Source organism: Mustela nigripes, chromosome 4, assembly GCF_022355385.1.
Source record: "Mustela nigripes isolate SB6536 chromosome 4, MUSNIG.SB6536, whole genome shotgun sequence".
Taxonomy (NCBI): Eukaryota; Metazoa; Chordata; class Mammalia; order Carnivora; family Mustelidae; genus Mustela; species Mustela nigripes.
The window spans coordinates 22,997,595-23,024,324 of NC_081560.1; the positions used below are offsets into that span (position 1 = coordinate 22,997,595).

At 51.2% G+C, this 26,730-nt stretch overlaps 1 protein-coding gene across 10 annotated transcripts; it reads right to left on the reverse strand.

Annotated features, from left to right (window-relative positions):
- CCDC136 (coiled-coil domain containing 136) lies at positions 1–26,730 on the reverse strand. 10 transcript variants are annotated; one of them, XM_059396447.1, is made up of 20 exons: positions 26,630–26,730; positions 25,732–25,839; positions 23,676–23,921; positions 23,524–23,598; positions 19,189–19,512; positions 16,273–16,384; positions 15,521–15,689; positions 15,111–15,251; positions 14,617–14,775; positions 14,142–14,312; positions 13,544–13,729; positions 11,712–11,906; positions 10,994–11,221; positions 9,049–9,543; positions 8,485–8,712; positions 8,116–8,184; positions 7,172–7,453; positions 6,181–6,486; positions 4,265–4,371; positions 255–342 (listed from the first exon to the last, which is right to left on the reverse strand). In XM_059396447.1, exons 1-19 carry the CDS (start codon positions 26,679–26,681, stop codon positions 4,270–4,272), a joined length of 3,648 nt encoding a protein of 1,215 aa, XP_059252430.1. In that variant the 5' UTR covers positions 26,682–26,730; the 3' UTR covers positions 255–342; positions 4,265–4,269. The 10 variants fall into 10 exon arrangements, 9 of the variants coding, with proteins under 9 accessions (XP_059252429.1, XP_059252433.1, XP_059252431.1 ...); XR_009403756.1 differs by lacking the exon at positions 4,265–4,371 and adding an exon at positions 464–553 and having other exon boundaries at positions 264–342; XM_059396446.1 differs by lacking the exon at positions 4,265–4,371 and having other exon boundaries at positions 1–342.

Consider the following 26,730-nt stretch of genomic DNA (forward strand, 5'->3'; position numbering starts at 1 on the left):
TCAGGTAATTAGGTTGATATTTAATGACACAGAACCCAGGTTCTTATACAAGGCAGGAGATGGCAGCCAGCAGCTCCCCATAACCTTTCCAGCCTGGGTGACTGAGGCTAAGGAGATGGGGGACACATGGGACACATGGGTGGGGTGGGGGCTCTGGCACAGTGTGTCCTGCCCAAAGCTGAGGGTAGTGGCCACTGGGGATCTGCCCCCTCAGCTGGCCCAGGTCTGCCATCACTCCATGAGGCAGAACTCTGACTCCTGCGGTCGCATGTTGGGTAACACATACAGAGCCACAGCCGCAATAGCCAAGAACACCATAGGCTTCCACATCCCAAACATGTTCTGTGGGGACCAAAGACAAATGGTGAGTGCCCGGCCTTTGGAACCCTTCCCTAAGCCAGAGAGTGCCCTGTCTACCGGCACTGGAGAGACATCAGGGACCTCACAGTCTGGTCTCTCTCACCTCCTGGGAAACTGGAGTCAATGTGGTCTTAGTTCCGGCGGAGCTAGGTACCCGGAAGTATCACCGGAGGTGGCTATGTGTACTCCCGCCCTGTGGAATGAGGACAATACCAGTTCCTGGGTGCAGGAGTGAGCTCGGGAGGCAGACCAAAGAGCATCCAATGGTTGCAATGAGGAAGGACCAGCGCCACGGCAAGACAAAAAGGGTCAACTGGGGGCCTTTGGGAAAAGCCTGACTGGCTTCCTGCAGGAGCCACAAACTCCGTCAAAAGGATAAGACCGAGGGGGCGGTAAAGAAAGCACGCCACAGAGCGCAAGCAAACAGGAGATTCCTGGGCAGCCCAAACCTTTTTTGGACAATGATGTTGGTTTGAGGAAACTCAAGGAAGCCAGTCATCGGCCATGGGAGACAGATGCCTTAAAAGACCCCTGGGCACCACCGTACTGATGGACGTCCCAAGCACGGACTGGTGTGCTGAGGCCTCCAGACACTGCCGGCCACAGCAAATCCCGCTGACTCGTGGTCAACAAAGTAGCATCCTTTAGGGAACATGAAATTGTGGGTAATACCTACTTGGGGAAATAGTTCCTGTTATTACTTTTGTTACTGTATTACTTGAAAGACGGGATTTGGGTTGAGTCGTCAGCTATGGCATACTAACAGAAGGATGATTTTAGGTGAGAGCAGAGCAGAGTACTGATGCTAAGAAGGCATTTGCTCAGAGAATAATGGAACTAAAAAGAGGATTTTAACCCCTCTACAAAGTGCAAAGGAGTCTACGTTTGTAGAAATGGTTACTAAAAAGAGCAGCACAAATGAAATGAAAAGCGAAACAATGCTAGAGGTGGATATACAGAGTAATTTATATAATAAGTGGAAAGGAAGCTAGAAAAAGCATTTACACGCTCAGATGTGTATGTCCTAATGCACACTGCTGAAAACATCAGTCCAGTGTTCCTAAAGGAGGACAAAGCAGGGCGCCTGTGTGGTTCAGCGGGTTAAACATCTGACTCTGGATTTCAGCTCAGGTCATGATCTCAGGGTCTAGCCCGGTATTTGGCATGGAGCCTGCTTGGGATTCTCTTCCTCTTTCTGCCCTGCTCCTTAAATAAATAAAATTAATTTTTTTTTTTTTAAAAAGGGACAGAGTTAAACCCATAAATGTGAACTGGTACCCTTTATACCAGTCAGAGGCAAGTTCTGGATAGCTGAGTGGAAGACTGGTCCCAAAGGTGTAAATCACATCAGGCTTTCCTTTTAGACTAGGTTACTAAGTTGACAGATAAAAGAAATGGTTTTGGATTTTATCAAGACATCTGACAGATCTTCCATGATCTCCTTGGAGAGAAGGAGAGGAAGTAAGAGTATGGTTCCAGCACAGGCTGCTGTGTGAGCATTTGTTAGGGGACCAGTGAACTGGACAGAAGAGAGCCTGGAGACAAGACCCCAGAGGCCAGGCCCTCATCTGTAATGTGCATGAACAAGGCGCCTGGCTGGCTACGTTGGAAGAGCATGTGACTCCTGATCTCAGGGTGGTGAGTTCAAGTCCTAGGAGGGTGTAGAGATCACTTAAATAAATAAAACTTAAAAAAAAAAATGCACATGAACATATGAAGGTAGGCTGGTCTCCCTTGAGGAGGATGTGGAGCAGGCAAGGAAATGCATAATTTGAAACTACAAGGTCAAGATTAAAAAAAAATACAAACCCAAACTCCACATGTTAGGATACCTAATAGAAATGAATAAAAAATTCTGCCTCAGATCCAAAAAGTCAAGTGCAGGGAGAGAATGGGGAGAGGACACTTAGCATATGCGACACACAAAGGGGCCTTATAAACAATACATGCAGAGAGTTAACAACATGACATTAGTTGTCAAGAGAGCTGATGCCACTGGAGACCGTCTGAAGAGAAGTGTGGAGTCTTCCTAATTACGTGGAAGCAACCATGGAAAGCTGTTCAAACTCAGGAGAAACAGCAAGGGGGAAGCAAGGCTGGAATTTTAGTTGTTGCTAACATTAGTCCTTAGAATCCAATTCACGATTCACTGGCGGTATGACCTGACCTCGCCATGCCTTAGCTTTATTACATATTAAATGATAACAAAAGCCACCTCGTTGGGTTCTTGCAAAGATTAAACGAGTTAATATATGTAGGGTGATTAGAACAGTGCCAGGCGCATAGTATGTAGAATGTAAGTATAGACTTTTTAAATCATTAACGAGGTGTTTTATCATTTATGAAGCACTTTCGTAAACATGAACTCCTGTGATCCTCATGTGAGGAAGGCAGAGGTTTTACCACTCTTTGCTGTCATTTGAAGAAATTAATTTTCCAGTTCCGCATTTTGCCCACTGGGACTTGTGGTAAGAGGCAGAGACAGATGGGGCCAGGTTCTCACCTGTCAGCCACGCTTCCTACACGCTACGCTGCCTTAGCTCCTGGACTGGGAGTTGCAGAGTGGGGCTCAGCAGGCTTCCCAAGAGCACTCTGACCCTGGAGCTCCTTCTCTCACTTTGCATGGGCTTGGCTGAGGAGCAGAAAGCTTATGGCCTAATGCTTTGGGTCTCTTCCTCTAGGGACTGAGAAATCTGGATGCAGACTGGGTAAGAACAGGTATAGGGAGGGACCCTATCGCTAAAGGAGTCAGACGGTTTTGGGGAGTAAGTGGAATGCCTTAAAGAGGAGAAAGGATGAAGAGGGAAGAAATAGAAGAAGGAAGGAGAAAAGGAGGCTGGTGAGCACTACCAACATACGCATCGGCCGCTGCCCCAACCTGTGCATTAAGCCAGCTGCACTCCATTTGCAGGGGTGAGAAGGGAGGGAGTGAAGTGGTGGCAGGGGGCAGGGGAGCAGGAGAAAGGAGCTAGAACAGGCCAGGAGAGAATAGTTTATGGGTTCCAAAGACAGGTGGAAGAACCCTAGGGCTCTATCTTGGGCCCCAAGACCACATTCTGCCTCCTAAATTTGGTATCCTGTTGACAGACCAGATTACATAGACCGAGGCCAAATGGAAGGTGCCCAGAATATGTCAGCCTTGGTGCCCCGAGAATATTTGCATCTCCTTCTTTTCCCCAGTACCACATTCTGTCCAGAAAGCCTGGCTTGGGAAGGCAATTACAATAGAGTCTGGACCCAAAAGGGATAAACAGAGAACTAGAAAATATTTCCTGGCATTCTGGTTCTGATTCTTCTGAAGACCAGAAGCCCCACCCCAGAGAATTTCTCAGTAGAAAGAACACAACATGGTAGTGGTCCCTGTTCCATTTTCACCATGTCTGGAGGACAAACTGAGCCTGCCCTCGGACACAGCCAGGGGTTAGGGTTGCGGCTGGGTCACAGCACTCCATAATTCCTCTCTCAACCAACGGGGAAAGCAGCGATGCCTTGTTTTGCCATCCTGGGTGGTGATGGTAGTGAGAGCTTGGTTCTGGGGCCAAACAAAGACAAACAGCACTCAGGCAGCCTCACAGACATCAGCTCATCAGAAGCCATCAGGCATTTTTCAAAGTAGCAACAGTGCCGAGATCATCCAAAGTGTTCCCAGCCACAGGACAGAAACTCAAACCGTGTCAGCAATATGCATTCTAACTCACTATATGTTAGGAAGACGTGCTCAGAGGTGCTACGGGCTCTGCAGTAGCCCAAGGAGAAACCAAGGCTAAACCTCAGCCCTGAGTATCCTGTTGTCAAATGCTAAAAGCAAGAAGTAAGCAAGTGAGAGAAAGGGGGAAAGAGGAGAGGCCAGGGCAACCTGCACCCTCCCTCGACCCCTCGGAAGGAGAGGACTCGATACCAGTACCTGTGTTAGGACGACGTCTCGGCCCACCAGCACCAGAGCAAAGCCGATATGACCACCAGGCCTACAAGAGGCAAGGAGAAGATGGGGGGCTCGGGGGCAGGGGATGGCTGCAACATATCAAATGAGAAGGAAGCACAAGGAGAGGCCAGGAGATGGGGGGGTGGTATAAAAAGACAGCAACACATGAGTCCAACGGATAATGAAGATGAGAAAACAAAGGGAAAAGAGAAAGAGATCAAGAGGTTAAACAACAGGCAGTGAGGGCAGCCGCATCTCTCCTCTGCGCCCAGGCCTGGATCTTCCCACTGGCAGCCTGTGGAGAATGCAGACCTGAATGGGTTAAGCAGCTGCTCAGGGCCAAACCAGGTGGTGGGGCCAGTCTCCTGGCTTGCCACACCCCTCGCACATCTTGTCAAGCAGGGGGGATCTGCACTATACCATTCCTACAAGTCAGCAACTCTGAAAAAGGGAAGCTCCGAGAGTGAAGCCGGGCTCTCCAGATGAGGAGGACGTATACTTCTCCTGGGTCACTCAGGAGCATGTGACTGGCTGCCTGTCCCTCCCTTAGCCCACATGCTCTGGCCGCTCTCCACCAAATCTCCCATGTCCTGGGCCCTGGTCCCTACGATCCCCGAGGAGTCTAATGCTGTTGTTGTGAGACAAAATGCACTAGAACGGGCTGACAGTGGAGAAGTGCTAGTTCTTCGACCGCAACGATCTTCCAGAGAGAAAGTGAATTCGCATGCAGTAACGTGCACCATACCATTAGAGCGGCCCGCAAAAGATGCAGGACACGAGGAGGCAAAGGGATGCCTCCACATGTAGACACAAGGAATGCGCTTGACTTTGAAGTACAAGGAGCCACCTGACGTTTAGAGATGTGGCACCCAAGGCAAGGAGATTGCAGAGGCTCTGAACCAGCTGTAGTGAAATATGATGAATTCGAAGAAACAGAGGACTGGGGAAGAGGCTGTGGTTGTTCCTACTTTTTACATCCTAAGTAATGGTCCTCTGCCACAGGGTTAACAGAGAACTGCATGCTAGATCCTTAGCCACTGCCGCAGACTAAGCTGCCGGAAAATTCCAGATAGCCTCAGAGCTGACTGGGACATCCCACCACAAGAGACTTATTTTCTTCCCCTGGGTTTAGAAAGACGCAAAGAGCCTGTACCAAAACTGAGATTCAGGAAGTACTCAGTCTTCAGGGAATCAGAGCCCCCAGTCAACCTCAACTAGTGCAGGAATTCGGAAGTACCAGTATTTAAAATATAGACATACTTCTGTACAGTTGGCACGTTACCCTGAATACTCTCATCCCAACCTCTCAGATCCAGCAGGTAAAGGGTTAGGGCTCTGGCTGCTCTCCCCAGACTGGCCCACGCCCCTGCTGTGCAGACTAAAACATTCTATTACTTGGGACAGCCCCCCACCATGCCCTGCAATCCACAGAACCCTGAGCCACACCTGCCTCCCCACACTCCTAACAGCCAACGAAGATCAATCTAGCAGGGCAGCTCCAGCGACTGACACAGGCTGGCCAAGAGCCTGAAGCTAGCCTCACACCGTGGGCTCCTCGGTGCAGGACCAGGTGAGGGGCAGAAAACCTCCTGATGGAAGGAACGAGGGCGACTGGAGGCGAAAGGAGGCAGGACTGCAACGGCCCCACCCTGGCTCCCAGAAAAGGTGATCTCTGAGATGGGTCCACACAAAGTGCTCTCCGCCCACCACCGGTCGTGGAGGGCCCACTTCCAGCACTCCCGGCTCCATCTCCACTCTCCCCGAGCGCGGGGCCTCAGGGCCGGCGGGCCTGGACGCTCCTGCAGAAGTCTGTCCTCGGGCCAGGTCACCCTGCCACACCAGGGCACCTGAGGCCCAGAGCCCACTTCCCACGCGATCCAGCCTTCGACCACGGTTACCTTTTTGCTCTCAGAAAGCCTGAGGGGGTTGTTTCCCTCTGAAGCTTCGGGGCAAGCGTCGTTGTCGCTCTCAACTTTGCGGTCTTCTTCCTTGCCCTCCTGCTCTTGGGACTCTTCGTAACAGCCCTCCTCAGCTTTGGGGGACCTCATCTCCGTAGGCTCTGACGGCACAGAAACCAGTTCATTGCAGGAGTCCTGCTTCGTGTCCTTTTTGATTTCCTCCTCCTTTTCCTCCTCTACTTCCTCTTGTAGTAGACCATCTAAATCCGTGTGGCTGGCCTTGTAGTACAACACCACCTCCAGACTCTGTGGGTGGAGGCAGGGCAGGATGGGGGCTGCGGTCATCGCGAAGATGCCTACCCTCGTGACAAAGCCAGGCTAGCTCGAGCGCTCAGGTCCCCAGCCTGGCACGGTGCGCAGGCGGCACTGCGTCTCCCCCTGTGCAGCGTGTGGAGGGCAGTCATGCCCGGCCTCTCTGGACCCACATGGCCATCTGGCCACTAGCCATTTCGGACAGCCACCAGAGCTACAATCTTGGGCTCTGCCCCTCAACCACCACCTCTGAGCCTTGTAGGGCGATGGCGACTCCTACTTTTCCCTTCTCCTCCTCACTTCTCACATCTGAGTACGCCACTGCTTCGAATATGTTCCTTCTCTTCATCCATTTGGCCCCCCTCTTGGGCATGTAACCCAGGAAGAAAAGGGGCCCCAGGAGATGGGGCTGAGCTCATGGGAGCTGTCGTCCATCCTGAGGGCTGTGGTCCTTTGGGGCTGTGCCCCCATATATGAGTGGTCTGTGTGCCACTCCCCTTAACTTCATAGGAAAAGGGTGTATGGAATTGCTACCAAGCAGGAACTACTCTAAAACAGGAGAGAGACCAGAAGCTTCTCTACAAATACCTCATCTGGCCGGGATGGTGGTGGTGATGATTTTTCTCCCTAAGATCTCCTCTGCCTTTCTGCTTATCAGGCTCCTAAGGTTATCACTTACCTTTTCGTTCTCACAGCTGCCCTCAGAATTGGCCAGGCTTGGTTTGGTCACCTTTGTATTTTTAACCCCGTTGGCATTTTTGTTCATATTCTCGTTGCCACTTTTCCCCCTGGTTTCTCTGGCAATGGAGGACTTCTTCTCCTTGAGCTGGCGGAGCTCTTCCTGGCAGCACTGCAGCTGGCCCTCCAGCTGCTCCTGCACGGCCAGAAGCCGCCCCTGTTCGTCCATGCTCTCCTGGTACTGCAGCTGCAGCTCCCGCAGCTTGGCCTGCAGCTCCTTGATCTGCAGGGGGGGGGGCGGACGGCCGGTCACCTCCAGCCCCGCCCGGCCCTTCAGCCGAGGCCCTGCCCTCGGGTCCCTGCCTCACAGTTTGCCCTGCTGAGGCCCACGGGGCAGTAGACAAGAGAGGAAACATTAAACTGTAGGATACTGTGAGCCTCTAAGGCGGTTTCAGAAATAGCTTCTACATGAGGTAGCTGACGATTTACACCCAATGGGGTCAAAAAAGGATGGTTTAAATTACGTTTTCACTGGGACCTGCCTGGACGTCTTTTTGACGGAAGATCCTACTTCGCCCAAGCTATTTCTCTGCCAGGTGCGTCTACCTGAGGAAACGTGCGGTCTGCTCCTGAGACTGTGCCTGGGCGCCTGTACCTCACCCTGGAATCAGAGGCAAATTCCAACCCTGCTCCCTAATTGCTGGTTTTGTCTTCCCTGACTCCCTGCATCACAGTCTCCCTGGTAGGTGACAAAACTAAGCAAGCGAGGCCCTCGGACTGACTGTGGTCCGAACTCTCCCGTGCACACAGTGAGTCCCGCTGGACTGTGGACTACTCCTGGGCAGAAAGCACGCCTTCTGTCCCATCCCTCACGGACGCAGAGCACCCTTCTCGGCATCGTCAGGGATCTGAAAGGAGGTGAGGCTCTGCCCTCAAGGTACTTACAGTCCAGTTGAAGAGACAAGAACACCCAAAATAACTAAAGGTGAAAAAATACATCTCTGTAGAAGTGCTCTGGGACACAGCCAAAGAGAGAAGTGGCAAAAGGAAAAAGAGAAAAATTATTTGGAGTCCTGCTGACGAGTACACCTGAACACAGCAAGCACCTGAGCAACGCCCACCTGGGCTAGGGCAGGGCGCCCGGCCCCCCAGGATTCCGCCCCTGCTCTGACCAAGAAGGCAGCAGCAACAACACAGAGCAGGCAGCGGGCTCTCGGCCCTCCTTCCTCAGCCTCCCTGAAATGGCCAGGGCCTGTGGCCTGCTCTGGCTCTAGGGACTCCTAGAAGAAACCTTGCCTCCCAGATAGCAGTTACCTCGCTCTTGTCCTTGTCGTTGGGGGAGGCAGTGGGCTTCTCAAGACTTTCCATGCATTCCTTGAATTCCTTTTCACAGGCGGCCAGCTCTTCCTTCAGCTCTTTCTGCCTGTCCACCAGCTTTTGCATCCGGTCTTGCAGTCGGTCGTGTTCCTCCTGGCTGAGCTGGTACATGGCCTGCACGCCCTGCAGCTTGATCACCACCTTGGCGACCATGTCCTCACAGTGCTGCAGAAGGCGGAGGAGTAATGACCACGGGGAGAAGGATCTGCCCTCCGGCCCACTCGCTTGCTTCCCTAGGCCCCATCCTGGGTACGGAACAATGCGGCAAGGATCTCTAGCCGCTCCGGGGCTAATTCTGCGTTTGCTCCCATAAAGCGCCATTGCTGTGATGGGAGCATCTCCGTGTTAGACAGACGGGGTGCCTAATCCATTGCCGGTGACCCAGCTCGGCTCTGACCCTGCCGCCCTCCTCACTTCTCGAACCCTTCCCTGGTGACTTATCTCTTATTAAGACGGGAGGCTGCTCTCTCCCTGTCTGACCTCTCAACTGGCTACTTTTACCTCCATGTCTTCAGGCTCGTTGGGTTCACCTTCGGTGCTGCTACCGTAACTCTTGTGACCCGTGTCCGAGCTAGTGCTGCTGCCGTAACTCTTCTTGTAGATGACGCTGCTGCTTCTGCTGCCGTAATTCTTCTCACTGCTCTCCTGGGCACTGCTGCTACTGTTGTAGCTCTTGAGAAAGCTCTCACTGCTGGTCTGGGTGCTACCGTAGCTCTTGTGATAGCTCTCGCTCTCCTCGATGCTGCTCCCGTAACTCTTGCGATAGTTCTCGCTGCTGGAGGCCACGCTGCCAGAGTTCTTCTCCAGGCTCATTCTGCTGCAGGGGGACTGGACCTGGAGCAGCTGCATTTCTTCCAGGCAGAGCTGCAGGTCGGCCTGCAGCCTCTTCCGCTCCTCGAGGAGCCTGCCCTGCTCCTGCTGCAGCAGCTCCTGCTCAGCCTGTGTGCCCTCGTAGAGCACCTGCAGAGCCTGCATCTGAGCGATGATCAGCTTGGACTGCCGTGGGTGGGTGGGGAGACATTACCATTACTCCAGACAGTGCCGTCCTTCTCGACACACCCCTCCTGGGGTGGATGTGTGAGAGCCCACATCAGACACCTGCACACCTACACCCCAGTCTCCCCAGAGCCTAGGTCTTTAATTGCCTGCAGCTACTGGCACGTGTCAGTCACTTGCTCACAGGGGGGAAATCTACTCAGGAAAGATAATGTGCAATTTCCAGGCTCCCATTTCTCCTGGTTTCTAACTGTGGTACATCCCTCTCTCCTTGAGGCAGAGCTGGAAGAGTATCAACAACACTCTGGCTCCCTACCCTACTCTCTTCACAGTCAGGCCATTCCCATTATCCTGACCTTGGGGCTCAGGCCCTTCCCTGGCACCCAATTCTAAAATCAGCCCTGGCCTTGATTGTGAGCCTACAAGAATGCCTCCCTCAGAAGATGTGGACCTGGAATTAAGGTCTCACTAGGAGTTCCTGTACATCCTGCCCCAATTCTGAATCTGGCCTCTGGGCATGTTTTCCAGGGCTTCTGGGCCTGGCTTCTTGCTGCTGATGCCCAGGATGAGATCTGATCGGTTAAGGACATAGTTATATCTGGTTCCTAGTCTCTGTGTTATCCAGGTGGAAATCTGAGGCTCCTGGAATCTGATCAAGTCTCAGTTTGGACTTCTGCAATTCCCTGGTTCTCCCTATCTAGGCTAATATTTGAATGAATAGGGCTAGCCTTAAATTGAAACTGTGTACCTGCTCTTCCTTGCCTACCCTGAGACCTCAGACCAAATGCATCCCCCAGCCCCAGACTTATAGGGAAATCTCTACCAGTGTGACCTCAGGGGCATGACCCCTTCCTGGTGCTTGCGATGCATGGATTCTCTAGTCTAACGCTCTTGACCCAGCTGTTACTGCCACCAAAGTTGTAATGAAGACACTGTGGCCAGTAGCAGGAATGCCACAGGCTAGGAATTCTTCCCTTAGAAATGAACGGCCCCAGATCTGTCTCAAATAGAACACCAAAAGGTTATAGATTCTGATGGTTGAAAGTGTACTACTCAATTAACAACCAGCTCATGAGAAAAGGATGATATGCCTACAGTTGGTCTCAAGGAATCCTGACAAACACTAAGTTGATAGTATAAATCTGGAAAATGATGTGAAGGGGCATCACATTGAAGGGGCATCAAATCATGAGGCGATTAGATCCCCGAGTCAGCCAGGTTCTCAGTGTTCACAGAGCTTCAACTGGGTGTGTATCTGACTGAGGGCCTCAGGCCATAGCTAAAGCCACATCTTCATGAGCCCATGCGTGGTCATGGCTGAAGAAGGGGGCCTTAGTTTCATCCTTACTCTTGGTCAGACAGACCTTCCTAACTCTGACCCGTCCACGGAGCCCTCTGCCCTCCCACGCTGTTGGCCCCAGAACCGTCTCCCTGCCTCTTGCTCTGTTACCTTGTCATGATCACACTTGGAGGACTTAGGTGATTTGGAATCATCGGGATTCTCCAACACATCCCGGAAACGAGACGTTTTGAAAAAATGCAGCTCTTCGTGCAGAGCTGACTGTTCTTTGAGCACGCTTTCTTGATTCTGCACCAGTTTTTTCTGCTCTTCCTGCATACCTTGGTAGAGCAGCTGTAGTTCACACAGGTCTTGTAACTTTGTAAGGAGCTCCTGACTCTGTGAGGTGGAGTAGAAAGGAAGCGGGCAGGAACTGTGGTAGCTACAGGGGAAGACCCATGTCTCCTTCCTCTGGGGACCCTTCCCTTAGGAGTCTCTGGGTTGGCTCTGAACGGCCATCTGGGACAGGGTCGCAGCGGGGGAGCGGTCTTTTATGGAGAACCGCTAGGTGAGTAGCCACGATCTCATGTGTTTGCAGGTATCCTGTAGTTTACAAAGTTCTCTCTAAGTATATTTTCTCCAGAGGGACTAAATACCTAGAGAGAAAATGCTGGACAGATTCCAGACTATACTATGTATTTTAAGACTTTAAACACTAATCAGCTATACTGAACTTTCTGGTTTAAAGAGACTGGTGACAAGGAGGGGCTGAGACAGCAAAGAGAAGGTTTAGTCCCCACCCTGTTCTTTTTCCCAGGCGTAGTTACACCTCTGAAGCTTCTCCAAGCAGCTTCTCCCTAGTTAGCCACGGCTCCCCAGCCAGGGTTACCTTTGGGAGGAGCCCAGCTTTGGGCAGTGGGAACGAGAGCCTGTGCAGCTCTTCTTGCAGCTGCCCCTGCTCCTCCTGCATCCTCCTCTGATCCTCTAGGAGCTCGCACTGCTCCATCTGCAGCTGCCCCATCTCCTTCTGGCTGGCCTTGTACTCCTCCTGCAACTCTGTCAGTCTGGACAGCAGTGCGTCACACTGTGGGCGGGGCGGGCGCGGAGGGACAGTTACTCGGTGATCCGCTGCTCCGCCCCATCCAGCGGGCAGAGCCCTCCTGTGCCCTCCTGGTCCTTATGGTTCACCGGGGGCTCCCTCCCTGTACAGTCCCCTCGGACTGACCATCCCAAGCCATGCTGTGCCCATACAGGCTTAGACACCAAACTTGGGAAACCCCAGCAGGCTGCTCAGGACCATCTGGCTGTGCTTCAGATTCCATCTACTGGTCCCTTCTGAGAGCCCTGTGAGGGGAGTGTTACCAACACCCCTCCCTTCTCATGACCCCACTTTCCTGCCCTTTTGGCCCTTCCCTGTGATATACACCATTCTCTGACCCTGCTGGGAATTCTAGTTCCTATCACTGTCATCAACCCCAACTGGTTTTATACCTAATTATACTCCTTACCAATAAAAACGTCAGCTGATCTGTTCCTATTTTTGTTTTCATAATCGTCTTTTTAAATCACCAGAAGAATATGGGCTATTGCTGAATTTGGGTTGAGAAGACTAAATTATCCCATGATTCCAAGAACTCAGACCTTCTAATATCAAACAATCTCAATGCTGTTTTTAGGACAAGGGGAAAAGCTGGCTCTGTGTCAGCCTGCTTCTCCTGCTCCACAGCTGCTTCTACTAGGAGCGGAGGGCATGAGCAAAACCACAGACACTCTGGCCTCTAAACAGAGGAAGGAGAGAGGAAATGTGAGCCTGGGTGTAGAAAGGCAGGTGGGCTGTTGGGAGTGGTCAAAACAACCTCCCCATTCTGGGTCTTCCAGAGGCCCTTCTCCAGGGACATAGCCTGCTGCTGGCTGCAGGAGGAGCCACTGAGTACTCTGGCAGAAGGTGACTTGCTCCACCCATCTTTTGAGAATCTTGTGCCTTTTCTCCATCATGTTTCAACACCTTCCATTTCCTATCAGTGATCAGGAGTTGAAAGTGCTCAACACGGGGTAACTGATAATAGCTTGCATTTTACACACTATGGAAGAAAATGAATAAGGAAGGCCTTACTTATCACTACCAGGATTTATTACTACAAGCCAAGTGAGAAGAAAATAGTATTCTGTTCAATTTAAAAAGGGTAAAACTCAAGTTTAGAGAAATTCGCTCCTCTGAAGTCACAGAGTAAACCCTGGAAGCACCTAAGTCCTTTGAACAACCAATCAGCACTCAGTGCATAAGACCACGTCATCTGACAAGAGCATCTGCAACTGCCTGAGAAAACTGGACCTTCTTTTTCTGGGTCTAATGAGAAAAGCTGTATATGTGGACTTTTGTGTATGTCCTTCTCCACAAATGACAAGATATCACTGAAGTTGTAATAATGAAGGATAAATGACGACACACATGGAATCAAGTGTAAAATCTTCAGGTGTTCAGACTGGATCCAGCTGTAGTGATCCTACTAAGCTGTGGCTTGGGCCCAAAGTCCAGAATCAAGGCAAACTGTTAACAGCTAACGGTGGGACTCTGACTCTGTTTCCTGACTGGCACACTCAGCTGTGACTGGACAGGGAGCTCATCAAGCCCCTCGGCTGGATGACTTCACCTTTTGCCCTCACACCTCCTCTCTCCAGAGGAAGTACCCAGGAGATCTCACCTCTCTTAAGTACAATTACCTTATTTGCACACTTCCCCTTGTCCTCTGGGATGGGTGTGGTGGTCTTGAGCTCCTTCAGCTCCTGCTGGCAGAGCAGGAGGTCCTGCTCGAGCTGATCATACATGTACTTCTGCCGCTCCAGCTCCTCCTTGCTGGTCTGGTACAGCCGCTTCATCTCCTGAAGCTGGGCGTGCATCTCTGCGTTCTGGGGTAGGGGAGGCAGGCCCCGCCATCATCCCAGGAGCCCCTGCAGCTACTCTCTCCTCTCAGACGGGGACTAAAGGATCTGCTTGGTCCTTTCTGGTCCCAATTTCATCCCACTGGGGGCTTCCAGAGATGGACCCTAACAGGCTCTACACAGGGACCTTCTGGGGTTTCCTTTTCAGGCAGGTGGGGAAGAAAGAGAGCCACCTTTTTATAGGCTGAGTTTCTGATCTAAAATCAAAGGAAGTGGAGAGCGTCATGACTCTCTGAGATCACCTTTCTGTTAGGTACCTCTTTGTCCCCCGCACCAAGGACTGGACCACAGAACTCCTACGAAGCCCCCTCCTCAGTCCTATTGCTCTCACAGAAGATTCCATCTGGCTACATTCTCCCTCACCTGGAGCTTCTTTTACCTTCTCACTGCTCTCCTGGAAGGAGGCCACGATGTCCTTGAGGCGCTGTACCTCAGCCTCATGGTAGCGCAGGTCCCCGCACAGCTGGTGCTGCACCTCCAGCAGCTTATCCTTCTCGCACGTGATGTGCTGGTACTGGAGCTGCAGCTTCTGGAGCCGGCAGAGTAACTCCTGCAGTGGAGGGGGCTGTGGCAGTGGGCGCAGCGGGCCCGCCATGGGCAGCATCTTGGGGGTCAGCAACCCGCTCGCTCTTCCGCCCGAGCCCCGCTCGGACACGGCCAGTCTAAGGCCTGCCTTCTCCCTGCCCCTGGCTTACCGGCTGTCCTCTCAACTGGCTCAGCGCTCGTGGGAGGCCGGAGGCCCCTGTCGGGGGTGCGGCCCGGCTGGCAGCCGCCCTTAGTCTAACTCTGCTCTGGGCCACCTTCCCCAAAACCTCTTAGCACCTCGGTTGCCCCTCACCTCCTTTTGCTGTTACCTTCTCACTTGGGCTTTCTACGCCTGTGGATTTCAAGACTTTGAGCTGCCGGAGCTCAGACTGAAGCTGGAGCTGCACCTTCAAGAGCTCATTCTGCTCATCCTGGCTATCATCATACTTTTTCTGCAGGGCACAGAGTCTGGTCTTCAGCTCCTCATTCTGTGGTGGGAGGATGTGGGCAGAACAGTTACTCTCGAGAAACAGCAGACCCCTCCACAGACCAGTTTGGGTCCTTTCCAGACGCAGACATCTTGAGGAGCTCCCACAGGTCTACGGTCGGGTTTGTTCTGTGAGGCAGACACTCGATAATGACTACCATCTCTAGAATGCAGCGCTACGTGACTTCTCCAGCTGGTCTCCAGCAGACTATACCCTCGGTTGAGGGCAAGAATCAGCAGAGCATAGCCTTGCCCTGCGTCCATCCTTCCCTGAAGCCGCGACTCCACAGAGGCCCTTCTGCCCTCCCCAGATGCCCATCCCCTGGCCATGGTTACCTGTGTGGCATTGTGGGAAGTCTGAAACCGGAGCACCTCGTTCTGCGCGCACTTGAGCTCCCTCTGCAGCCGCCGCTGCTCCTCCTCACTGGTCCGACGATGATGCTGTAGTTCTTGCAACTCACAACACAGCTTCTTACACTGTGCAGGAGACGAAACGGAAAGGCTGACTGAGGACAGGTGCCATGTGCCCTTTGAGAACAGGCTTGGCGGGGGGCAAAGAATATCTTGGAGAGAATATGACATTCGTCTCACTGAAATATTCACATCAGGCAAGCAAGTGAAACCCCAGGGTACTACCGCCTGCCACAGTGCATGCCCCCTTTGTCAGCCCTGTGTCTAAGGAGGCATTTCTACACGGGCCAGGAGAGGGCAAAAGAGAAACAACCAAGGTGCCTGCCTTCCCCTACCTTGTTCTGCATGTCATGCATCTGCTCTTCAGCTCCCAGAAGCTGTTGTCGCAACAACTGGGTTTCAGGATCAGGTTCTAGAAAATCCACTTCTGAAGTCTGAGACTCTGCTGACATCATATCCTTTAGCATGTGGGACTCCAGCCACTTTTCTGTTGCTCTTCGTGTCCTGTGAGCCAGAACCCCAGAGCCATGTTTGGGTAAGAGCTCTGCCTGGCATCACCTGCTAAGTGTGCTTGGTCCTGATGTCTTTATTTTAAGCAAAGATGGTAAAGAGCCTTCTACTGTGGTTTATCTCCCAAATAAACATACTGAGAAGGTGAAGAAAAAGGTCCCAGCACCTCAATCAAGGCATGTCTGGCTCTGGGAGACCTAAGAGTGTTAGTCTACTTGGGCTAAAGCCTGGACCTTGTGTCAAGCCAGCTCTAATCTGGAGGCCCTACACCATTAGACTGAATCCAGGCTGTGTAGATAATAAAGGAATCACTTCTGACCAACTCTAGGGCAGAGCAAACCAAACCTCAATCCCTAGAATGGAAGAAAACTACATTTTAGCACCCCAGTCCTGAGACAGTTGGATCTGCATGCCTGCTTCTAGGTGGCATCTGTACCCTTTGAAGAATACCATGGAAAGGACCGCTGTCTAGGAGCAGAGGGACATTCATTAGCCTGACATCTGCCTTCACTAGTTCTACTCAAGAGACAAGCCCAAAATGGAGTCCTGCAGAGTCTCCCCAGCCTGCTGGCTGTACCTCTCACTCTCCAGATCCGCAAGCTGCCCTGTGAGGCTACTGTTGCTCTCCTGCAGGGCCCGGTACTCCTCGTTCAGGAAGCGGTAGCGTTCCCGCAGTTGCTGCAGCTCTTCTACAGGGGACAGATGGAGACACGTGAGATCCCAGGGAAGAAGCACTGGTAATCAGCCCCTAATTTGCCTGCATAAAAATCGGACCGCAGAAGGCTGAATAGCTTCTCTTTTCCTAAAGACAGAAGAGACACCATGTGCAGCGGTTTGGAAGACAAGGCCCCCAAATTACACACTGCTGTGTCTGTGTCCTCGTTCAGGTAGCTGCCCGTTTTTTCATCTGCCTGGAAGATCTGCCCCGGGTGCCCATCTTCAAAACCTCAACCAAGGCAGAGTCTTGAGATTTTAGGAGCTTGTGAAGGTTTCCACAGAGTTTCTGGGTTATCGTAGTTTAACTTTCCATTGAACTGTTTATGATGACCTTCCCATTACTCTTTTAGTACAAGAGCTGAGGGATGTGAACTGCCAGATGTCACACTGCCAGTCCTGGCCCTCTGGAGACAACACCGGCATCTCAAACATCCTTTTACTTACTCTATCACCACACCAAATACACTAGCCAGCATGTGGTCAAGAATTCTAATGATCTTTTATCTGCTGACAGAAGAGCCCATCCCAACCAGACCCACATATCATCCTCAACCATCAGCACAGATCTCACTGAAATGCCCCAGCACATGTTCTTAAGTACCAGGTACCAATACTTTTTAAAGCTGCAATTATGGGCACCTGGATGGCTCAGTCGGTTGAGCGACTGCCTTCAGCTCAGGTGATGATACCAGGGTCGTGGGATTGAGCCCTGCATCAGGCTCCCTGCTCAGCATGGAGTCTACTTGTCCCTCTCCCTCTGATCCTCCCCCTGCTCATGCTCTCTTTCTCCAATAAGTAAATAAAATCTTTTAAAAAAAATAAAGCTGCAATCATATAAACACCCCAACTATTGTTTCTTCCTGATTAATAAATTATTTATCTTAGGGGAGCCTGGGTGGTTCAGTCAGTTAAGCACCTGCCTTTGGCTCAGGTCATGATCCCAGGGTCCTGGGATCAAGCCCCGAATCAGGCTCCTTGCTCAGCAGGAGCTCCCCCTGCTTGTGTTCTCTCCTTCTCTCAAATAAATAAAATCTTTTTTAAAAAATAGTTGCTTTTTTCTGTTTTTTTTTTTTTTTTTTTTTTTTTTAAGATTGTATTAGTTTATTTGACAGAGAGAGAGAGAGACCAAGCACACAAGCAGGCAGAGCAGCAAGCAGAAGGAGAGGGAGAGGCAGCTCTCCACGAAGCAGAGAGCCAATGTGGGGTTTGATCATGACCCAAGCCAAAGGCAGACGCTCAACCAACTGAGCCACCCAGGTGCCCCTCAAATAAATAAAATCTTTTTTTAAAAAAAGAATTATATCTCTTAAAATACCAATTCTACTGATATTTAAAGAACGTTAACTTGCTCCAAGTTAACACAAGGCCTATCTTATCTGCTCTAAGATTCAAAACCCTGAAATTCATGTCTAATGTTCCCTCTTTATTCCAATCAAAAGTTCTTGGAATACTGCAGATTATCATGGAAGGAAGGAAACTAATCTTTAATACAAGCCAACCATGTGCTAAGCATTAGACTTGATGGTTTCAGTCTCACATTCAGTTAGTCTGTGAGTACTTCAACACACTAGGCATTTCATTTAATCCTGAAAATAGCCCTGTAAGGTTTTCTTTCTCTTTTTTAAAAATAAACTCTTAATTTATAACTTTAGATTCACAAAGATAGTGCAAAAGTCCCCAGGAGGGCTCTCAACTAGTTTCCCCAATTGTTAACATCTTACCATTGGTACATTTGTCACATCTCAGGAATCAACATTCATACATTACTATTAACTAAACTCAACATTTTATTCAGATTTCTCTCCCGTTTTCCCTAAGGCCCTTTCCTGTTCCAGGATCCCCTTTGGCTGTAAAGTTTTATTAACCAATTTTTACAGATATAGAAACTAAGTTTCAGAGAGATAATAACCAGGCCAAGTTCATCCCGCTAATTAGCACAACTGAGATTCTGAACGCAGGTCTGTTTAACTTCAACCCAAGCTTTCCCACTGTGCTGGCCTCACTCTCCTGGCACCACCAATCCAAAGATTCTTCTGAGAAGCTTGTTACAGCTGGGAAAACTTGCAGTTCTTTGATTCCTTGTTGATTGCCTCTGCTTGACCTGGCCTAATACAGCGCCTCCCATTATACCCAGATCATAAATCTAGCCTCAGAATAAAGGCAGACTCTCTGATGTCATGAATCCTAGCAACTAGCTGGGAGACTCATTGTCTGAAAGCAAAGCTCTAAGCTTTTTAGTATCTCATGTATTACTGGAAATAACCTCTCTTCCTCTCCAGCTGTCTTGTGCTCTGATTTGCTGCTCCCTAAAGCTTCTACATTGGAGAGGGCTCAAGGAGCCTAAGCATTAGCATCCTGGGACCTGGAAGGAGGACTGGAGCCCCCCCACCAAAAAAAAAAAAAAGAAACATGGGCCAGGCAAACTGCCATGCCAGAGCAGTAGGAGTCTCCCAAGGTGACCAGTCCCTTACCCTCCCATCCTGGAACTGGAGACATTTTTAGGAAGGGCTTTCCCACAGTCAAATCAACAAATCAATGGCTCTCTGAGAAAAATTCTCAGGGTACATCTTCACAGTGCTATTTCTTATACCATCACTGACTGGTTATGAGACATCTGGGTACATTTTCCACCCTTAGAGTCTTGAATTCAGCCTGGAGGTTTTCTCTAGAGGTTCCCAATTCATGATCTAAGACCACCTTCAACCATCTTCTTGGAGACAAACTCCCTCTGCTTGGCTCTACTGAGAGACCAGGAAAAAGGCTTGCCCTCTCATACCTTGCATCTCAGAGTAATCGGAAAGATTTAAACTATTGGATGGATCAGAGCTCTTCATTTCCATTTCTGCACGGAGGGAGGTGATCTCCATTTCATACTCTCCCCGAATGCGCTCCATGTCATCGAGTTCATTCTGCATCCGGCAGAGATCCTCCTGCAGGGATGCTATGTCACTCTCATGTTCGGTCGCAGAATCCTCTGCTGCTTGCCGCAGATTCCGGATCTCAGTCTGGGCCAAGTGCAACTCCTGTTCTATTTCCTTAAGTTCACTTTCTTTCTCACGCTCTAACAGGGAAATCTCCTCACGCAGAGACCGCAGCTCACCTGCAAAGCCCAGAGGTTGGGATGGTCAAGAGGATAAGTGAACGCATCTACCATGTTCTAGAGGCAGAAAGTTAAAGGCAGACTTATTATTTGGAAACTACTGGCTCTCTAGTCTCACTAGCCCATTAACGAAGTATAGCTTCATCTGCTATGGAATAAAAGGAATACCTAAGAAGGGAATGGAGGGACTCCATGTAGTAAGATGTGGTAGAAAAGTAGATTCTGGCACCAAAGCAACACCTCGGGCTACTGCAAACAGAAAGTATTAAGTGCTTCTACGTTGAAGACTGAAACTCATGTACAGTATTTTACTGATGCATTGAGTCTTTCCAAAAATTTCCCGACTAAAAAAATTTACACAGGCTTTCTCATCTGTTCAGTCTGGAAGCTTAGAAATCACGGAGCCTCACCGCTCCCATGAGCTGCCTGTGGTAAGTACTGGCCCCTAAATTGTATTTTGAGTTCACAACTTTTCAGCTGTGTGATGTAGACTCATCAAATGGTAACCAAACATGGTTAGGTCTTTCACTTCCCTACTACATCCTTGTTTGCTAGGGTTCTAACTTCCCTTATGTTCCCCTCTCAGGTCTGGCCCTATAAAAACGGCTTTCTCAGAGCCACTGGAGAATGGAGGAAAGTCTCCCGCCCCCAAGCGAGCTCATAATTCATAGCGCAAAGGGGCAGAGCCCGCCCAGGGTGGAGAGGCGGGGCTTGGAGGCCCGAGAGGGAGGAGCTTGTCGAAAACTGGGCGGGGCGGACCCTGGCCGGGAGTTGGGAAGGTTGGACCCGGATTCCGAAGACCCAGCGCCGGTTGACAGGGGGTATGGGTCCGTCGGGCCGAAGCCGAGGGCCCGGGAGATGGGCTGTGGGACAGAGAAGCGGGCTCCTACTCACTGGTTATGGCCTCCATCTCGTCGGCCCCCCTGCAAGCAGTCTCCCTGGGGGGCCCCCCCGCCGCCGGCCGGTCCCGGCCCCCGCGGGGCTGTGGCGGCCGGAACGGCCTGTCAACACCAGCTACCTCTGAGGCCGCGCGCGCCCCCTCTTGGCGGAAACGGGCAACGCGCGTGCGCAAGGACGGTCTCTAGTTCCTCCCGCGGGGTGGGGCTTGGGGGCGTCTTCAGCAGCCCTGCAGCTTGCTTGAGGCTCAGCAGAAACAACCCTACTGAGTTAAGGAATCGCTCCAGAATTTGTTTTCCCAAGTAGTTGCCTACCTGCCTCTCTACGGACTTCCCTCCTCTTTGTAAGGGAGTATGTCCCTTCCCCAAGCGAAGGTCTTTTTCTGTTCTACTGGATCGTTTCCTTCAATCGTACAAACATAATCTAGTGTAGTGAGTCCTATTTTAAAGCCGCCCCCAACAAACTCTCCCTTGACTTCATTTCCATTCCCCTTATTTCTCTGCTTGTCTTCAAAATATGACTACTGTAATGACCTATTACAGTATATCTATAATGATCTATACTCACTTCTCTATTTTTCCTCCCCTTTCCACTTTAATCCCAATCCGATCAGGCTTCTGTCTTCCCTGAAATATCTCAGAGCCTTCCATCTTGCCAAATCCAATGGCCATCTTATTTGATTTAGCAACTTTTGACATTGATTGTCATCTCCTTGAAGCACTTTCTCCTCGTGGTGGCCAGGGTGTGAAATGCTTCTGCCGGTTCCTCCTACCTCAGTCTCTTTTGTTCCTATCTCCTCTACTAGATCTTTAAATATTGGAATATCCCTGGGACTGGGCCTTTTTCTCTTCTTCCTATACCTCCCTGTGATTTCATGGTGATCTCTCAGGGATTCAAATGCCTCCCAAATGTATATCTCCAGCTTTGATTTCTCCCCTGTTCTAGATTATATATCTAACTGTTCCCTTATAACATATTTATTTAGATGTCAATAGTCATTTCAAATTCAACATGTAAAAAGATGTCTCCAGTGGTTCCCTGAGCCCTCAAATGCCTAGTCATCCCAGTAAATGACAGCACTGTCCATCCAGTTTCTCAAGGCAAAGTCATCTTTCACGTCTCTTCTATTCCCACCCACCCCCCTCCACCTTATCCATTTCATCAGAAGTCCCGAGGGCTTCACCTTCAATATAAGACCCTCCCATGTCTCTTTTACTATACTTAGAATAAACACCAAACCTCCCAGCTGGCCTGTAAGGCCATTTGTAATCTGGCCTCAGCCTGCTTCTCAGAACTCTCTCTTACCAGGGTCCTTCACAGGCACTCTGCTTCAGCCACAATGGCTTTTGTTCCGTCCTTCAAACTCATGAAGCTCATTCCTGCCTCTGAGCTTTTGCAGTTGCTGTTGCTTCTGCCTGCTATGCTCTTCCCTCAGATTCTTCTCATTATTCAAGTCTTATTAGCTCAAATGTCACCTTCTCAAAGAGGACTTTTCGGGCGCCTGGGTGGCTCAGTGGGTTAAGCCGCTGCCTTCGGCTCAGGTCATGATCCCAGCGTCCTGGGATCGAGTCCCGCATCGGGCTCTCTGCTCAGCGGGGAGCCTGCTTCCTCCTCTCTCTCTGCCTGCCTCTCTGTCTACTTGTGATTTCTGTCTGTCAAATAAATAAAATCTTAAAAAAAAAAAAAAAAAAAAAAAAAAAGAGGACTTTTCTAACAGCCTCATTAAAAAAAAAATTCCCATCTCATTCCATCTCTGTGTATCATATTGTTATGTTGTCTTCATAGCATTTATTGCCACCTGAACTTATGTTGTTTATTTTCTGCCTCTCCCCATTAGAATGTACTCTTCATTAAGGCAGGGATCTGGTCTGTCTTATTCATCGCTTGTCCTCCCAAGTATATAGGCACTCAATAAATGAATGATAAATAAATTAGCACCATTGTACAGATAAGGAACTGAGTCTCAGAAAGATAAAAGTGACTTGCTGGGGACGCCTGGGTGGCTCAGTGGGTTAAAGTCTCTGCCTTCGGCTCAGGACATGATACTAGGGTCCTGGGATTGAGCCCAGCATCGGGATCTCTACTCAGTGGGGAACCTGTTTCCCCCTCTCTCTCTGCCTACTTGTGATCTCTGTCTGTAAAATGAATAAATAAAATCTTTAAGGAAAAGAAAAAGTGACTTGCTGAAGATCCTAAAGCTTGCAGAGCTGGACCCAAGAATCTAGGTGATTCGAGACCAATGCTCACAGTTTTCCCAGCTACAACACATCTCCAGCCATTTCTCCCCTTCACCCTCTTCCCATTCATTGTCTACGTCTCCTGCATCTACCTTGCCTTATATCTTTCGCTTCTCTTTTCCTCCCTTCCTACACCTTTGCTTGTTCCTCTCCAGGCCTGGTTCCCAGCCTTGCTTTTTTATCCATTTATATTTCTCTTTTGGTTTCATCTCAGTTCTCCTGGGAGAGTCCCTGCTGTTTTCTAGGGCAGTTCCCCTAAACCTTCTGGAAGTCCATGCAAGTAACAAAAGCTGCCTCTTTTTTTGGTGGTGCAGTGGAATGTGGGACACCTGCCTTGCTGCTTTCCAGAGACAAAGGGATGTGGGTGTTAGAAGCAAGGGATTTGGGGCCATAAGCTTGGTCCTAGGGAGCAAGTTCTCATCTGCTTCCCTTAAAAGATGCAGAGTCCCCTTCAATCCCCTCTCATTGGCTCATTGCTCTTCCCATGGTGTCCTTGTAGGGACAGGGAAAAGTAGTCTGGTTTGGTATTCAGCCCTAATTACCTGCCCCCCACCCCCAGAACAAAGGGAAAGGGATATAGGTGTGAAGGCAGGAAGCTGGAGGAGAGAAAAGGGAGATTGTCAGCCAGAGAGAGAAGATGTGAAATAGGAGGGCAAGAAAGGGCAGGGGAGGGCAGAAGAGCCAGGCAGTGATGCAGAGAAGAGCAGCTACTAGGTAGAAAAAAGAATGGAGAGAGGAGAAAAAAAGTGAGAATAGTAAGCAGAAAATGAGGAGAAAGGACTGAATTAGTTTATATTCATCTGCTAGGCTTCAGCCAAACCCTCAGGACAAAAGCATTCGGATGCACCTGCCCTCCAGCCTGAGTGCTGGGAATTACCTTGGAGCTGCTGGATCTGCTTGGTGAACACCTCTGCCTGCTGGGCACTGGCCAGCCGTTCATCCTCCAGGAGCCCTGCAGGGAAAGGGGGAGCAGGCGTGATCCTGGGATCCAGGGAGCCCAGGGCTTCTAGCCCCCTCCCGGGCACTCACCCTGCAGCTCCAGGGAGTCGTCCTCATGCTGCCCCGCCAGCTCCCGGGTCTCCTCCAGCTCTGCCACCAGCTGTAGCACCTGAGCCCTCAGCTCTTCCAGCTCTGTCTCTGTGAGGCTCAGGCCCCGGTGCTTGCTGACAGACAGGGAGCTCACGCTGCCCCCTTTCTGCACTTGCTCTTCCTCTTCTTCCACCTCTTCTTCCTCCTCCTCTTCCTCCTCATAGAGAGCGGGGAGCAACACTTCCCCTGGAGGAGAAACCCATCCCACCAGGGGCTTAGAGTCAACTTCCTTTCCAGAGTCCTTCAAGGAACCCTGGAAAGCTCATGGTCCCAGGGCAGGGATGGTATAATAGTGCCACCTGTGTCCCCCAAGGAGCCCCTAGGCAGGACCTACACTCATGATGAGTCCTCAGGTGGAAGGTCACCCAGCCTCCACCTGGCCCAGGCTCTTTCTGGACCAGGACTGTACCAGGTGGCCTCCTATTACTGCCTTCGGGCAAACTGAGCAGCTGGGGGCAGGTTAGCCATGTGAGCTTGCACAAGGATACCTGCTTCTTCCAGTCCTGGTGGTCTCTGCGGTGTGCGACAAGTACTCAAGAAAGGATTCAGACACTGGGTATGCCTTTAGGCTGAATGGGGCAAGGGTCACAGTTCGAGGTTTGTCCAAAGTTAAAAAATTATCCAGGTGGCTTGGGAAAAATTAGCCTTTCCATAATTAGAAAGAGTTAGTTGGCTATCAATAGTTAGAGAAAGAAAACATCTGAATGAAACGATTCTAAATATTTCAACAGACAAACCCTGGGGCCCTTTCAAATGTATTTTCACGTAGCCTTTTTGAAATTTTCTGCAAGGTCCACCTTTCTTTTCTCTGCAGAGTGTCAGGAGGCCTCGCCCTTCCATGAGTGTTATGAAGCCCCTCCCTCCACGCTGCCCATAGGGCAGTTTTCACGTTCAAGTCCAAGGTTGTACTTGTGTATAAAAGAGATCCTACCAGGGCACCTGGGTGGCTCAGTGGGTTAAGCCTCTGCCTTTGGCTCAGGTCATGATCTCAGGGTCCTGGGATCGAGCCCTGCATTGGGCTCTCTGCTGGGCGGGAGCCTGCTTTCCCCTCTCTCTCTGCCTACTTGTGATCTCTCTGTCAAATAAATAAATAAAAGTCTTAAAAAAAAAAAAAAAAGAAAGAAAGCCTACTATCTTAATGCACAAGAACCTGGGGTATAGTGGTCCCTAGCCTCTGGTTGGTGAGTATCCCCTCCTTTGCTGCAATGCAGTTCCTTGAAATAGCAACATTTTATTAGAACACTGATTATTTGCTTTGTTTTACAATTCTGAATCCCTGGTCTCACAACAGCAGCCCAAGGTTCATCTGGGACCCCTTGTCTGCATCATCTGTCCCCCTTAGGGGAGCAGGGTTGCCCACACAGTGTGCACATGGACCTGGGGACACTTCACAAGAAGTCTCGGGGAAGCGGACCGGCATCCTCTCAAGGGCCTGGTGTTGGCAGCAACTGCTAAGTCACAGGGGTGCGGTGGGGATATGTGAGTGTTGGATGGTTGGCCTTCTTACCAGCCCCCTCCCAGGCAATTCTTTCAGGCCGGAAGAGATCCTAGAGAATCAAAGCCAAAAGGCTTACATTCAAAGTTAGTGGTGGTGGCACCAGAAAGAGAATGCTCACTTTACATGCTTACTTCCCTGCTTTTCAAAAATATGAGACAGCTTGGGATCTAGGTCGGGTGGCAGTGAGAACAAACCCCCTGCTGAAAGGCTGCTTCAAAGCTCTGTCCAACAAGGCCTCTTTCTCTGTCTGGCAGCTCCCCCAGGACACACAACCTGGTTAGCTGGTGATTAGGGCCCCAAAGGGATGTGCCCAGAACCTCCCTCAAAGCCGGAGCGCTGAGGAGGGGTAGAACTCAGACCTAAAGGGTGGAGGGGGCTCAGGTGAGCTAGAGAAAGGGCTCTGTCCTGGCTGGGAGTTCTAAGGACCAGATGGGGTAAGGAGGAGGGAAGGGCAACTGGCTAAGGGGAGAGAAACAAAGCTTTTTTTGGAAAACTCACCCTCCATTGCTTGCATCCCCCGCCGCTCCAGGGACCCCCAGCGTTGGCCTTTCTTTCTTTCACAACCCTCAGATGCCTCATAGGAGCCTAAAGTGGTCACTGTGGGTCCTGTGAGCAGGGAGAGAGGAGGTACAGTGGGCTGCTAGGGGGGCTGGGGTGCCCGGGAGAGAGAAGGGGACGTGCCTTCCAGCCCTCTGGAAACGCCGGACTTTTTTTTTTTTTTTTTTTTTTTAAATCCCGGTGGAAGTGCTTGGCTCACTCTGCCCAGGCTGCAACTCTCCTCTCTCAGCCGCCCCTCGAGCGGGGCCTCAGGGGACCCCGCCCTGCGCTACCCAACGCTCGCAGCAGCCCCCGCTCCAGGCTCCTTTCCCAGCCCGGAGAGAAAGGGTGTGTGTCTCTTTAGCCGGGAGGGGACAGGGAGGAGACCGGCCAGGATGGAAGCGAGGGCAAGAGCCCGGGAAGATGAGGCTGAAAGGGTGAGGTGGTGCGTGGAAGGGGAACGAGGTGATGCGGAGGGTGGGGAGGGGCGTATGGCAAGGGGTTCTGGGCCGGAGCCGCTCCCCTCCTGTCCATTCTCCCCCTGGACCTCGTCCACCCCAACCTTGCCCTGCGCTCGAAGCCTTCGGGCCGGAGTGGGAGCAGGGTCTGGGGCCCCCAAGGCTGGACGGTTCGGGGCGAAGGACCGCCGGGGGGAGGATGCGACCGGTGTGGGGAAGACCCAACCCGGAAAGATGGAGACCGGGCCCGGGGTGTGAGGCAGGATGGAGGGAGGAAGACGGGACGGAAAGGTGGAAGCAGCAGAGGGAGGGTTGGGGGGAGAATGAGAGGGTCTGGAGGGAGGAGAGATGGAGAAGAGGAAGGAGTGGCGGCGGAGAGGTGAGGGAGGGGCGGCTCTGACCTGGGCCCGGGCAGCTCCAGCCCGTGGCGCCGGCCCCGGCGCCCGCCTCCATGGCCGCTCGAGCCGCCGCCGCCGCCGCCGCCGCCGGTAGGAGACGCCGC